This window comes from Etheostoma spectabile, chromosome 18, assembly GCF_008692095.1.
Source record: "Etheostoma spectabile isolate EspeVRDwgs_2016 chromosome 18, UIUC_Espe_1.0, whole genome shotgun sequence".
Taxonomy (NCBI): Eukaryota; Metazoa; Chordata; class Actinopteri; order Perciformes; family Percidae; genus Etheostoma; species Etheostoma spectabile.
Window position 1 is genome coordinate 13631498 of NC_045750.1, and position 14793 is coordinate 13646290.

At 38.0% G+C, this 14793-nt stretch overlaps 1 protein-coding gene across 3 annotated transcripts in view; it reads left to right on the plus strand.

The window, feature by feature from the left end:
* The window catches only part of si:dkey-71h2.2 (low density lipoprotein receptor adapter protein 1), a 90993-nt gene that overhangs the window by 27688 nt on the left and 48512 nt on the right, over positions 1–14793 (plus strand). Inside the window, exons 5-10 of one of the 3 annotated variants that reach the window (XM_032543711.1) lie at positions 205–277; positions 1553–1639; positions 3604–3734; positions 4874–4908; positions 8253–8281; positions 9001–14692. In XM_032543711.1, coding sequence (XP_032399602.1) covers positions 205–277; positions 1553–1639; positions 3604–3734; positions 4874–4908; positions 8253–8281; positions 9001–9047 — 402 coding nt within the window. In that variant the 3' untranslated portion in view covers positions 9048–14692. Of the gene's footprint in view, positions 1–204; positions 278–1552; positions 1640–3603; positions 3735–4873; positions 4909–8252; positions 8282–9000; positions 14693–14793 lie in introns of those variants that run through there. The other 2 variants (XM_032543712.1, XM_032543710.1) reach the window with 2 other exon arrangements.

Consider the following 14793-nt stretch of genomic DNA (forward strand, 5'->3'; position numbering starts at 1 on the left):
TTTTTTTTTGTGTGTTTATTTTCTCAGATGTTTTATGGTGATGCCTCTTTTTTTTCTATATTTTACTTCATAGTTGTTGGTTGTGTTGTGTTTGGGTCTGCTGTTTTTTTTTTCTGGAAAGCACTTTGTAAGCTTGTTAAGAAAAGTGCTATAGAGATAAAGTTTATGGTTATTATTATTATGCCATTTTACTTTTCTCTCCAGGCTCAGGCTGTGACTTTGACAGTAGCCCAGGCCTTTAAAGTAGCCCTCGATCTTTGGGAGATTGCTCAGGAAGGTGAGTATACAGAACAGGAAGAAGGGGACATTGAGACAGTTCTGTAAAACCTTTTTCTTTTGAACTGTTTCCAAAAAAAAGAAAACATGAATGAAAGGCTGTAATCCATCCAATCTGTGACTACTCTAACAAACAATCCTTTTGGTTTCTAAGCCAAGTTGAAAGGGCAGTTATTTAATGTTTAACAACCAAGGGACTGAAGGGAAATGCTTTACATGCTTAGCCACCATTCTGTCCTCCACTTCCTCCACGTAAAACTGCCACGAAACCTGAATTGCTGACAACCAAAAGTTCAAAAACCAATGTGTGGATTTTATAGGACTGCTTAGTATGGAGCTATATTTGTTTTGTTATTACATGCGAGAAAATAAATAATCTGAGAGAGAAAACAATGTTTGAGAGAATTTCTTTTCACACTGATTTTGAGAGAGATTTTTTTCTCAAATAGTTTTACAAATTTCAATTTTATGTTTAAACTTTTTTTACTCTCAAATATTATTTTTTGCTATTGATATGGGAACTTTTTCTCTCCATTTTTTTTTCGCCCATAAAATGCTTTATTGCTATCCGTGTGATAACCTTTTCTCTCAAACATTTTTTTTTCTCTCAGATCTTTTATGTCCTTGCATGTATTAAAGAAACAAATCTAGCTCCATACTTAGCTAATCAAATAAAAATGATCCATCTCCCAACCGTTATCGATACAAACAAGATTTGATATGATATATTAAGCTGTTCTTGTCTTTACTAAAATCAGAACTAATCAAAGGGCAGAGTGCAGACGTGTTGTTTTTGCTGATGCTGAATTGTCTTTGGCATAGATTACATTCATTTCAAATGTAACTTTTAAATAAACGTGTGTGTTTATACTTCACCTGGGGAAACTGACTTTACCTTCAGAGGCACACACCTCAGCAGACTCGCTGTGTGCGAGTCAGACTGAGCGAAAGCCGCTCGCACGTTTGAATCAGGGATGTAGCTAAGTATTTGAGGTGCAGGGGGCTAAGAATACATTTCAAATTAAAAATTAAAGTGTTCACTTTTGGTAAATGTATTGTTTAGTTCAATGTTTTGAGAAGCTTGTGGACATAGTGTTTTGTTTTTACAAGTACAGTTTTTGGATAACCAAAGTTAGAGGGGCAGCTGGGGTGGGCGAGGCTAAATAGTGCAGGGGACCTGCCCCCCTCCCCCCTTGAGGCCCTGTAGATCTGCCCCTGCCAACACATTTCAAACATCATGTAGTCTTCTTCATGTTTAGCATTTTACTGTTTGCAGACAAAAGCAAGAAGGCCAGGACCTGCTGTTCTTGTGCAGCAAGCAAAGGGCAGACGGCGACAACTGACACTCAGTGTGTTCCAGCAGGTAAGTTCATCTGATTTTGTCCTTATCCCCCATGTGCTTCACATTAAGTTCAACAGCAATGACAAGATATGTTATTTTATTTGTAAAAGGATGCACAATTAAGCTTAAAACGGCAGTACGTGTTGCTGGTAATTACTACAAGAGAAGGTTAATCTTCATTATCAGTTTAAAGTGAATGGTGACTTTTTTTGGCTTCCAGTTTAAGAAATGGCAACACACAACTGAATAAATTAATGAGTGGTATCAGTGTTCTCATCTAATGCTCAGCAAGATGGCTGATAAACATATTTTCCAAAAAGGCAAACAGTTCCCTTTAAACTCTATGAATAAATGGGTTTGCCATTTACAATAAAGAACAGTGACAGTAGATGGTAGAAAATCCATGGCCACAATAGCTTGTATATGGATTTTAACAGCTTGCTAGAATCAAGTAAAAATACATATTTCTATATAACGTTGCCTGGCAGAAACGGCAGCAGGTAGCAGTGATGATGCTAACACAAACTACACAAAGTTAACTCTACAGGTAAATAAATCCATGACCTGCGTGTGTCCCAAATCCATCAGCCGCACAGGTTAAAGGTCCAAAAAAAGCTAACAAAAGTAAGATTAGCAATAAAAAGATCCCGTTTGACTGCTGCATAGACATACTCATTCTGGTAGTTTATAATGTTCTTCACTCACAAGAATCACTTGACTCTGACCAGATAGCTGGAGCTAACAGCTAATTATACACACTGAGCTAACTGGTAACTGAGCTTCTTGTGGTAATGGGCATTTTTCACCCAATCCTTACACATTACAACTTATGCCACTTCATCTCTTAATAAGCCGTCAGTCATTCAGGTTTGTTTTCTGTTCTAGCCCCTGTATGCATGTGCATCACTCTATTTTTTAATTTAACTTTAACTTTGATTGTTGCTGACTTAGTGATAAATGTTTAATGTTATGAGAAATACTTAATATTTGACACATTTTTTGTTAAGGGTTTGTTGCTGCAGTGGTTAATGTTAAAATCATAACTCTTATAATTCTCGGAAGATGAGGATAAAGATGATGTAATCACAATGTACTGTATACGCTAGAGAAAGAAACTGCCTATCACTGACAAGATTATGATGATCTAATTAGTTTTGTAAAGATGACAACCGTAATATGTTGCAGTCTCTGAAACGATACAGTAAGTAGATGCAGATGTGGAGTAAGTACAGACCAAATTTCTCCAGATTTGAGGCCCTGGTTTCTTAATCCTCACAAATCCAACAGTTTCCAGTGAACGTGATTAAGTAAATGCTTCTGTATTCAGTTGCATAATGACTTTTAAATGACCTTTCCAGTGGTAGTGTGTACACAACGAGACTTGTAATTTTGTAGTTTGACACTGCACCCTCTCACACACAAATTGAACTGCTGTCAATCACTTTTCCCATAGACTTAGGAGAAATTATCCAATTATACTCCACTAATTAGTCATCCACGGGAGCAGGAGATTTTATATACTTCCCAATTAGCCGTGACATTTATAGGTCAAACTCTTTTCCACTCTTTAGCGGGTCAAAGGGACTGCAAAATGAGACTTAGTCATCTATTCAGTTTGTTGTTAGTTAATGGTTTGCTTCTCAAGATTTCTTTCAATTGAAACTGGCTCCACGTCCAGTGCTAGTGGCCTGAGGGCAGAGAGAAAATGCGATGTGAAAGCCTCAGTGATCTCGGTGGTAACTGGGCACAGAGAGTGAACGTTTAACAGACATGATTTAAATTCAGCATGTTGCAGGAAAAGCTGTGTGTGCCACAGGCTGGAATTGGTTTTTCACCTAAACAGACAGAAAAGCTGATAAGTCTCACCATCCGTCTTCTCTGTTATGTGTCTGGATGTGCGCCAACCTTTCCCTGTTTTCTGTTCCTTTTTGTCTCACCTCTTGTGTCCCCGTCAACCTCTTGTCCACACCTGCCATCTCCCTCAGATCTCCCAGAGGCACACAAGCCCGTTGGGATGGAGCCAAGTCCCCGGAGGCCCTTCTTCTCTGCATCACTCAGCTCGCCCTCGCCTCGCAGTAACCCTACTCGACGGCGACCAATCAAACATGACTCTTGGGTAGGTGGCGCCATCTGCCTCCAAACTGCTCATTGGGAAATACAGATGCTTAAAACAGTTCTATGGTTACTGGTGACTTGATTAAAACATGCTTGTCTGTAATTGACACAGATTACTATTGCAAAGCATCCAAAAGCTGTATATTAAGTGAGGTTTTAAATTTAAGATATTTAAAATAGTACTTTTGCTAAGTTTGTAAAACGAATACTAAAGTAGGAGGTTACCTACATGTATGTGGAGAGCAGTGTCCACTAGTTACTAAAATATTGACAATTACACAAATAAACTCTTGTCAAAAGATAGTTAGTTGTTGACTGTAGTTTTCTTTTCTTTTTTAAATGTGATTGTTTCTCAAGAACAGTCATTATTTAGCAATATTTGGAGCTGTTATATGTAATTGTACTGTAAATAATTTAAAATGTTTATGCTGGAGGAGGTTCATCGGTCACCTCTGGTGAACCTGGTGTTCACTTACATATTATAAACACTAGGTGGCACCATAATCTGGAGATTGCCACTAACACAGTCTGATGTCACACAAATTCATCTGTCTATATTGTTCATAATTTCCCGGAATTGTTTTTCTCTAATTAGGAGAATTTATGACTTAATTGAGCCAGATTTCATCAGGTAGTCCAGCTTTGTCTTTAATACCTCTCTTTCTGTTGTGTTTTTTTTAGTATCCCTCTACATTTTCCTTACCTTGTTTCAAATTAACAAAATATTCAGGTAGAAATTGGCCAAAATGATATTTATATTACTATATCTATTAGTAACTCATGAATTAAGAAATATGGAAGGCAATTGAAATTGGTTAAATCATGTGCTTTCCAAAAACAAATGCAGAGAACGTAAATATGTATCCTTATCCATATGTTTCCAGATCCCCCCCTTTATATAAGTCGTGCAATATTGTCATACTATACAGTCACATTGATTAGAATAGAAAATACATGTAAAAACATCTGCATTATGCAGTATTTGATTCTTTACCACTTAAATTAATTTGTGTGTTACTTGGATAAAATAAACAGCTGACTCAGTGAACAGGCACAGGAGCTTGAAAGCCTAGTAGCAGCAGGATTGTAATATTAGGTAATTTATGTGTGTATTGATTCATATTGTTAATGTCCCAACAGGACGTGGAGGATGGAATCGATGATGCATTCTCAAGGTAACCTTTGCATAGGACTACTAAGTCTGCTAAACACTGGGGATATATATATATTTAATTTATGAAAGGAGATGGGATTGTTCTCAAAATACTCATGTTACCCCCTCAAAACCAAGTTTATCCATTATTATGTTGATTCCAGTCCTAACCGGAGATAGCTCCCCTTTTGAGCCCTGTCAAGCTATTTAAAGGATGATGGCTGCACTGAGGGTGATGGTCAGCTGTCAGTAACCTTTCAGACTTTTTTAAATAAGAAAACCTGCATTTGACACATTGATTGACACAGGTTTTTATTCAAATCCATACACACAGACAGGGATATCCAATAGTGGTGAGGGGTTAAAAATGATGAAAACTTTTAGAGATTTTGTAATAATTTAAAAAGTAGATTTATATAAATGCTCTGCTGTTAGCAGTAGTAAGAAGAAGTTAAAACTTTAACAACTGTAGTCAAAGTAGGTCTTGTTAAGCTCTAGTGTCTTATTAAACCAGAGCTGAATAAAACAAGTTTTTGGGTCAATCAGCTGTTTGGCCATTGCAAGTAGTTTGAGATAACATGATCCACTACTTTGCACTACATTATTGTTATGTAGAAATACCTTCAACCCAATGCTATAGGCCATTAACTTTACTGATAATCACTACAAGTGATAAATAAAAACATTATTTTTGTATTATTTTTTTAGTTTGACTTGCTTTTATTCATATAAATGCATGTGAATAGACTAGTGTGCGCTTGTGTTATACGCTAAGTTGATTGATTAGAATTCCTGTGTAACTAGTGAGCAGTCTGAACGTTAGTGAGATCAATGTGGCGCTATTGAGACTTACAGTCAATATTAGTGACTATCGTTTCTTTTACTGCCAACACGATGGCAACCTCTCTCGACAGAGCTGTCAGGATCACAGAGACAGAAGCCACGTATTTTATCTCTGAACTAGGATAACAATGCAACACCTTTTTTTAATTGTCTTTGTTAGTGTGACGGTCTATGAAGTTGCTTGAGACGCCTGTAAGAGCCTAAATGTGAAATGTGATTCTTGAGGTTAAAACACGTTTTGTGTTGTAGCCTTGCTTCTGCGACGTACAAAGACACCAAACATGATTTACTTTAAGGCTTATGACATCATCCACTTGGTCTTTCTGACATACTATTTGATAATGTGCCTCCATGCTGAACAAACGTGGAGCCCTCTGCATGGCTTTTCATTTCCTCATATAACCAGCTGATATGTGTGTATGCGTCCTGCAGTGTTGTTATCCCTCTATGAAGAAAGAAGAGTAGCGAAGGGATGGTGCCTCACACATTAAAGAGATAACTACTCATTAGGTTGTGTTGCTTGCAGCTAATGGGTTGGTTTGTTGTGTTGGAGCACGCAATGCTTCAGTTCAAGCAAATAGAGATTATATGCAGAACTGAATGTAGAAGCTGGCTGGGTGTGAAGGGATATCGGGAGAGGAAGGCAGGTCATCCCTGAGGCTGTTCTTAGCAGGGACCAGGAAATACTGACTGAGTGTGGATGTCAACTGGAGGAAGGTGAAACGCGTATCTAAAACTGACATCACAGAGAAAATGCTGAAGGATTTTGGGAGTGTTAGAGCAGACCTCCTCTGCAGAAGTCAGCAAGGATGTCAGGCTTTGCGAATGGTGCATGAATAGTGGATACGATCTGTCCTGAAACGTGGAAGTACTCTGGATCACATTGAGTGGTCATGGCTGTCCCACCTTTTTAGTGTTACATTTGACTTTGAGAGTGCTTTTAGATGGAGAGGAGGGTTGGGAGATCTGTCTTTGGGCACATTTTATAAATCTTCAGGGATCACACTTTTAAATAATACCATGGTTTGCTATTGGCATGTTCAAACATAAGATTTAGCTCTGTTAAAAATGCAGTTCGCAGATGTTTAAAGGAACACACCGGCTCATTGGGACTCATTAACTCAGTCATGAGTGTTTGCTCTAGCATCGTTCATTTTATTCTGGGAAGAAAAAGCGCATTGTCGCAGCGAACACCTATGATTGTAAACTATGCTTTTAGTATCTAGTAATTGTTAAATCTATTACTCCAACTCTGAGCAAACTCCAGGCAAACTCTCTGCTCTGTGACCGGGCTCGTCAGATGCTGCGGGCAAATCACTCCACCCAAGTAGCAGAAGTACCAGTGCTTTGCCTTTCTGAGAATATAGTTCCCAGTGAGTATGCGGTTAGAATATGGCTGTTTCATGTGACCTTGTTATTTGTACACCCTGTGACTATACAAATCACAACATGTAAACAGGAACATGTTGCCGTTATTTTGTCACTAATTGGGAGCAGTAGCTAGTTGGAACCAGTTACCCGAAGGATCTTTGCTAGGCTAAGCTAATGCTGGGGGCGTCAGACAGAGTTACAGCACGCACGGAGATGAGAAGGGTATGTATCGACTTGTCTAACTCTGGGGTTAACGGTGAATAAGCTAAAGTCCAAATAAGTCGGCGTGTTCCTTTAACGGACTACAAGATATCATGGAAGCTTACTTATCCTGGTTCCATTTTGTTCCCTGGCTACAGCCGTGAACTGTTTGGTCCTCAAATAATCTGACCTTTTAGAAGCTTTATGTAGCTTCTCACATAGAACATTCAAATAGGAATTAACAGTTGACTAGACACACACACACATCGAAAATAAGGTATTGTTTTGTTTCTTTCGGTTTGGTTTTTGTATGGTATCTCTCATGAACAGAAAACCTCTATCACCAGGCTTCTTGGGGTAATGTCCTGCATAGCCTTTTTAAGAGTATGTGAATAAAAGATGGCATTTGGGGCGGATCAGTTTGTTGGTCTGTGTCGGTGGTTCACTTTAAACCACTTTATCCCACTTGTGTGTATGTAGAAGCACAGCCTCTAGGGGTCGCTAGCAGTGCTTTAATAATCCTCTCACTTCCCAAATCAATTTAGGTAGAATCCTTTTTTAATTAACTGTATCAGCACAGGTCAGGGATTAATCCTTTGTTAAAAATATAATTGTTAATAGTTATTCAAGTATATTTAACTATTGACATCGATCTTAGTTCAAATGGGTTTAATAAATACTTTAATTTGTATTTACGATTTCTTCAATTAATGGTGACCTTGGAGTTAAACATAACTGCCAGCTTGGTACTGAGGTACTTGAATTATATAACCTCATCTAAATGTGATAAGGTTTTATTCTTTGTAATTCAAAGCTTTGTGAGTGTTTCTTCACATTGAGTATGGTGGTGCTGGAGTCTTGGTGTCCTTTCTGTGCCAGTCTCTAACAAGATTGTTTTAACGTATTTTAAACTTTACCATTTAGTCACTTTGTTTTTTATCTGGCATGCAGCAACATGGAAGTAGAGGAGATGGACACCGGGAAGTGATTTAACCAGCAAGTTACTGATATTGCATGTTGCACGAGGCCTTACATTAAGAATACCACTCATTTCTGTACAGTAGGCCTACTATTACATTTTTTGCACCGTCCAGACTGTCCAGAAATAACCAAATGATCAAAATCCGTAATTCTGATCCTTGGACCCTTTTTGATGAGTTGACATGCCTCAAGAACCTCCTCCCCCACTAGTATTTGCACATTTGTTACCTGCTGTACAAGAAAAATCCCATTCATATTCAAGTCAATTAGCATGTTGAATACATCTGGAATATGTAGGCCAGATACTTCTTCTGCAAACTTCCACTATTGATAATCTATTTTAGGGGTGTCAATTGTGGGGGTTTGGGGTATGCCATTTCTTTTTTTTATTCAGAAATGGAAATATGATACAACTTATGTAAAGATAGTAGCAGTTCCATTGACGTTGTGCTCTAGTTATCATTTGGTTTTGATGGTCACTATTGTCTTTATGAGTGACCTCGTAGATATTGTAATTCTCCACCTGATGGCTCTCTATATATTCACCCTCCCACACTTTCACCGCCATTAGAGTCATTCTACATTTCATGCTTTTTTTTCTCTTTCAGTTTTTAACCTTGCATATCCTGTGAACACTTTTGACAAATAAACATTTACACCCATTGACCTTTGTGGCAATACTACTTTTTTTTTTCTCCTCTCTTTCTGTCTCTGTCAGACTGGCCTAGCCCTGCTCCGAACCCATCTCTGACAATGCAGCTCTGAGTGTCTGGGAGGTCTCCATCTAGAATCTGTTGTCTGCAACAATGAATTTGAAAAACATACGCAGGGAATAGCTTCACAACTTACAGAACCCCCGAAATTTGATGGAAATCATATCCCTCAGGCCCCGAGAACAACAACAAATACCAAAACACTACTTGAACGGATAGAAACATATCATGCTTCTCTGTGCACAAACTGAATCAGAGAGACTCTGTTTGATTTTCGATGACTGCTGCAGAGAAGACGGAATGGATACCCTGCTATTATAAACTACGGTTTGTGTGAATGCCTGCCAGTCAACACACTGCATTCAGTCCTTCAGTCATCTCCTGCCATATTCAAACTCTCACAAACTGCCATCTGTCTGAGATCTGTCATCTCTTTCTGAAAGTTCTCTTATCTTGTCATTTGCTTGAAGTAGTAACAGCTGCCAGACTCAGCAGTCGCTGGAAAAAGTCCATTGTTAGAGGTACAAATCTTTAGTTATGTTTGATAAATTATGCGTTGAGCATTTGGTTTGTTGTGCTGATTCAACCAGTTCTTTGAAGAATGAAACGGCATGCATGCACCCATGTATCATCTTTTTTATTGATTGCAACATAAATTTGTCTGTAAAAAAAGCCACAATCAACCTGGGAAATTAAGGAAATGTTTCTGATAGAGGAATACGTGTAACATTTATAGAGTGTGGTACACTGCAATATTTATGGCCAACAAATTAAATCAAGTAAAAATCAAACATGTACTTCACTCCCAACACAAGACTGCTTACTTATCCAGGATTTAAACCTAATCTCTTTGCCTCTCTTCAGCAGATAGATTTGCTCGGTTATCATGGAGATTGTTTAGTTTGTTGTATATAACAAACTAAACAATCAATATATTGGGGGGATGGCATCCAGATATAAAAAAATATTGTCTTGTAAAGTCAATTTAATATATAGCCCAACATCAAAAGTCACAAAATTTGTCTCAAAGGACTTAACGATCTGTTCAGTATACAACACCATCTGTACTTGAATAAAAAAAAACTCCCCCAAGAAAAATGGAAGAAAGAAAAAAAAAAGTGAATAAATTATCAGAAGATGGAATTGAGTTACCCATTTTTTAATCCATGTGTTACCATGTGACCAAAACTGGCATGGACTGTGCACTGCTCAGGACAGGAGAGCTCTACAGTGGGTGTTTGAAACCGCCCATTGGATTGATACCCATCGGCCAAGCATCAGTGGTATTGGTGAGGTGTTTAGAGCTCAAATGATGAGATAATGCCCACCCCAGCAACCGGTTGTACACCCTGCCGCTGTTGCACCACCAGACTAGAGAGCAGCTTCTTTCCTAAGGCTATAAGACTCCTCAACTCCTCCTCCATTCTTCCCCATTAATAATAAAACGTTTTGTGCAGAATAAAGTGACTACAACTTGGGCAACACTGTGTTGTAGAATGACAATAAATGAACCTCACCATGACAACTAAGCAAGTTCATTTGCTGAGGAAGGCCATGAGTTGTTGAGAAAAGCTTTGGAAGGTCGAGAATGAACTCTCATGCTCAAGCGTAGTGTGGCTCTATAGTATCAGACACTTATGTCTCATTGGGTTTAACCCTCATGTTGTCCTCGGGTCAATTTTGACCCATTTTCAGTTTTCTAAATCACAAAAAATGGGCGTCTGAAATAAGCTGAAAATGTCAACGTTAGAAATATAAAATAACTTTGGAAAAAAAAATCAAAAAAAGCACCCACAACATTGAAAAAGTGACCAAAATGTCAGAAAAAGCTATATCTTTTTTTCATGGTTGACGGGAAGACAACACAAGGGTTTAAAGCAATGCCTTTAGTAAGCTACAGCTTAGGGACCACCATCAATGCTTTTGACAAACAATTACATTGTTTAGAATTTGAAGGGGTTCTCCAGTGATTTGGTATTGCACTTTTTTTGTTTTAATGTTGGGTGGCTAAAATGAGACAGATTACAAAAAGAATGATCAGAACTTAAGCAGCAAAGGCCAAGATATCCTCACCTGTTACTCCCTATTATGAGCCTAGCGCCAAAAACACTGCATCCTACATTACCCATAATGCAGTTACTGTCTTTTATTACGACCCTTTTTGCCTGGTAACACCCAAATTTTCCAAACTCCACGCTTCCAGTTTGTCAGGCCGGCTTTGATTAAAATACAAGAAAGACCATAATCCTGATGACATCACTATAACCTCATCTGGGTTGTTTTCACAGACTTTAGAGCCACACATTATACAACTGTTTTTGCAGTTACAAATCCAAATTCCAATGGAATTAGGATGTTGTGTAAAATGTAAATAAAAACAGAATACCATGATTTGCAAATCCTTTTCAACCTATGTTCAATTGAATACACTACAAGGACAAGACATTTAATGTTCAAACTGATGGTTAATCTTGTGTTGTTGTTTTGCACATTTTTTATTTTGAAATTGATGCCTGCAACACCTTCAAAAAAAGCTGGGACAGGGCATGTTTACCACTGTGTTACATCACCTTTTCTTTTAACGACACCCAATAAGCATTTGGGAACTGAGAACACTAATTGTTAAAACTTTGTAGGTGGAATTCGTACCCATTCTTGCTTGATGTACGACGACTTGCTCAACAGTCAGGGGTCTCCTTTGTTGTATTTTGCGCTTCATAATGTGCCACACATCTTCAATGGGAGACATGTCTGGACTGCAGCCATGCTGTTGTAACACTTGAAGAATGAAATTAGCAGGGACGTCCCTGAAAAGACTTTGCTTGGATGGCAGCATATGTTGCTTCAAAACCTGTTTGTACCTTTCAGCATTAATGGCGCCTTCACAGATGTGCAAATTACCCATGCCATGAGCGCTAACACACCCCCATACCATCACAGAAGCTGGCTTTTGAACTTTGCACTGATAACAATCTGGACTGTCCTTTTCCTCTGTGGCCCGGAGGTCGTGATGTCCATGATTTCCAACAACAACTTAAATGTGGACTTGTCAGACCACAGCATACTTTAACACGTTGATGATATTATGGATTGTAGATAATGAAATCCCTAAATTTCTTGCAATTGTATGTTGAAAAACGTTCTTAAACTGTTGGACTCTTTGCTTAAGCAGTTGTTCACAAAGTGGTGAACCTTGCCCCATCCTTGCCTGTGAACGACTGAGCCTTTTGGGGATGCTCCTTTTATACGGTACCAATCATGAACAATTAACCCATTCACCTGTGGAATGTTCCAAACCAGTGTTCTTTGAACATTCCTCAAATTTCCCGGTCTTTTGTTACGCTTTATTGGAATGTGTCGCAGGCATCAAGTTCTGTAAAAGGGTGCATGCTCTTCCAGTTGAGCTACCCAGGAACCCCAAAAATTAATTAACATTTGCAAAAAAAAATAAAGTTTTGAATATTTAATACCTTGTCTTTGTAGTGTATTCAATTGAATATAGGTTGGAAAAGATTTGCAAATCATTGTATTCTGTTTTTATTTACGTTTTACACAGCGTCACAACTTCATTTGGAATTGGGGTTTGTAGTACTAATCATAACAAACAAACTGAAATTGATTTGTAAAATTGATGGTTGCCCCTTTAAGGTAAATGCATCTTAATCTGGTTTTCTAATCTTGAATCCATCAAAAAACACACTCAAGGGCGACCTTACTATTGAAAAAAATGTAAAATTAATAATTTATTGATAACCCTTGTGCTTGCTTGCGTTATGTTAACAGTGTCTATACACAACACGATCTGTATGACTTAACACAACAGTAAACCAGTTAGTCATTCCTGTAACAATCAATTTTAGTGCCGTTTTATATCAATATGGCTTATGTAACCAAAATATAATGTCTGTTTTACATTCTGCTGTCTCCTCAACCCGTTAGCGGCCCCTGTAAATAAAAGTAATGATATTGTTAAAGAAAAGCAATGTTGTAAGGTTACGAGGACAAGTGTTTGGCAAGACCAAACTTTTAGAGTAAAGAAACCTATTTCCATATGCTGTATTTTTTCAATGTCAAAGCTGTGTATTTATGTATGCATATTGTATCATTATCAAAGAAGTAGGATGAATAGAATTGGAGCTTCACACAGCTTGTTTTTAAGAAACAGTTATCACTCTTGTTAATATGTGAATGTGTATATGGTTGTATGTTTTGCACTAGGTTAGACAATTTGTACAAATGTAATTGTATGTGTTTTTTATTACTTCAGGAATTGCTTTATTTTTTAAAAAGTTACCCGCACACACAGTTCACATTTTCCACTCTTAACTTCAATCCGTCTCAAAAAAACATTTCCCAAATCTTATTATCGACTAATATTGCTCTCCTTAGACTCAGCAAATTATTTTCATCCATCCGCTCAGCTGACATTCACTGTCAAGAGGATATTATAATTTGCCCCCAGAAGTGGTCCTTCTCTCTGTATTCATGGCATCATGACTGAGGGGAACTCAGTGTCGTTGTCATGACACCCGCTGCAAAATAATTGGATGGCTTATCAGGTTATGCTGCCGTGAAGCTTAATTGCGTTGTTTTGTTCCTGACAGGCTAAAATACTGACTCCATTGCATCATTGAAACAAAGCTCTTTACTGTTTGGGTATCATAAATAGCCTCCAGCATGTCTACAGAGGATCATTAGTATCCACCGTTGAGCAGAGTGCACTGTCAAAATGCAACATAGTCATTTTGCCTTATCTTTCTGTTGAACATTTTTCCATACTACTACATTTCACCTTTTCAGCCCCGTCATTGATTTGACTGATTGATTCGTGTGTGGAGGCTTCAGTATCTGCTGATTGAGAGATGGGCTGCTGTCCAGGAGCTCTCAGACTCGATAATGGTTTTCGATAATAACAACCTTCAAACACTTTTCAAGCACAGCTACTAATAAGGATAAAAGCTGGAGTTACTTTTGCACAGCTTCACCACGAGCTTCATTATTTTCCAATGCAGAGACAAATGAAGGGCACTGTTAGATATAAGTAAGACATAGTTTTTCACCCCAAATTTGCCCTTTTTAATTGATTTTCAAGCAAAAAAAAGCAGTGTAATATATTTTTCAGCCACGTCCCTCTGTGTTATTATTTATATTTGATCAATCCCTGTATTCATTGTATTGTGGCACAAATTGATCTGCTTGACTGAGAGTTTTGTTTCATGTAGTAAGTATTGTCTACACAGTACACTTATTCCCTGCAAATCTTGAATGAATGCTGTTTTTTTGGCACAGCAGAGAATTGTCCATGCGGGCGTGTGGGACAGACCTGCACTTGGACGTGTAATATGCCAATTTGAGTCCGGAGTGCACTGAATACAAATCACGCTGCGGCGGTTTAAGGCCAGGAAAACATCTGATGCTTTCAGAATTTTCAGATACGCTATACACTACTTTCCCAAATTAACCACTGATGTTTACAGTATCGGTTTACTTTTCAAAGAAGGTGCTTATTTTCTATCTATGCAATCAGTAGGTTTCCAACAGTGTCGTGATATTATAATAATAGCAATTGTGTGTATGAACCACAAGCAGTTGTCCTGAACTGTGTAAAATGTGTGTAGAATTTGGAAACTAATATGGTTTGTTACATATTTATGCATACAAAATATTAATAATAAACAATAAGACTTTGTACAAATATTCCATTGCACTCAACTGTCTTTTTCTTCATGTTGAATATAGAAGACCACTTGCAGAACCGGTGTTTTGATAGAGTCAACTCATCTTCGGTCATACACAGA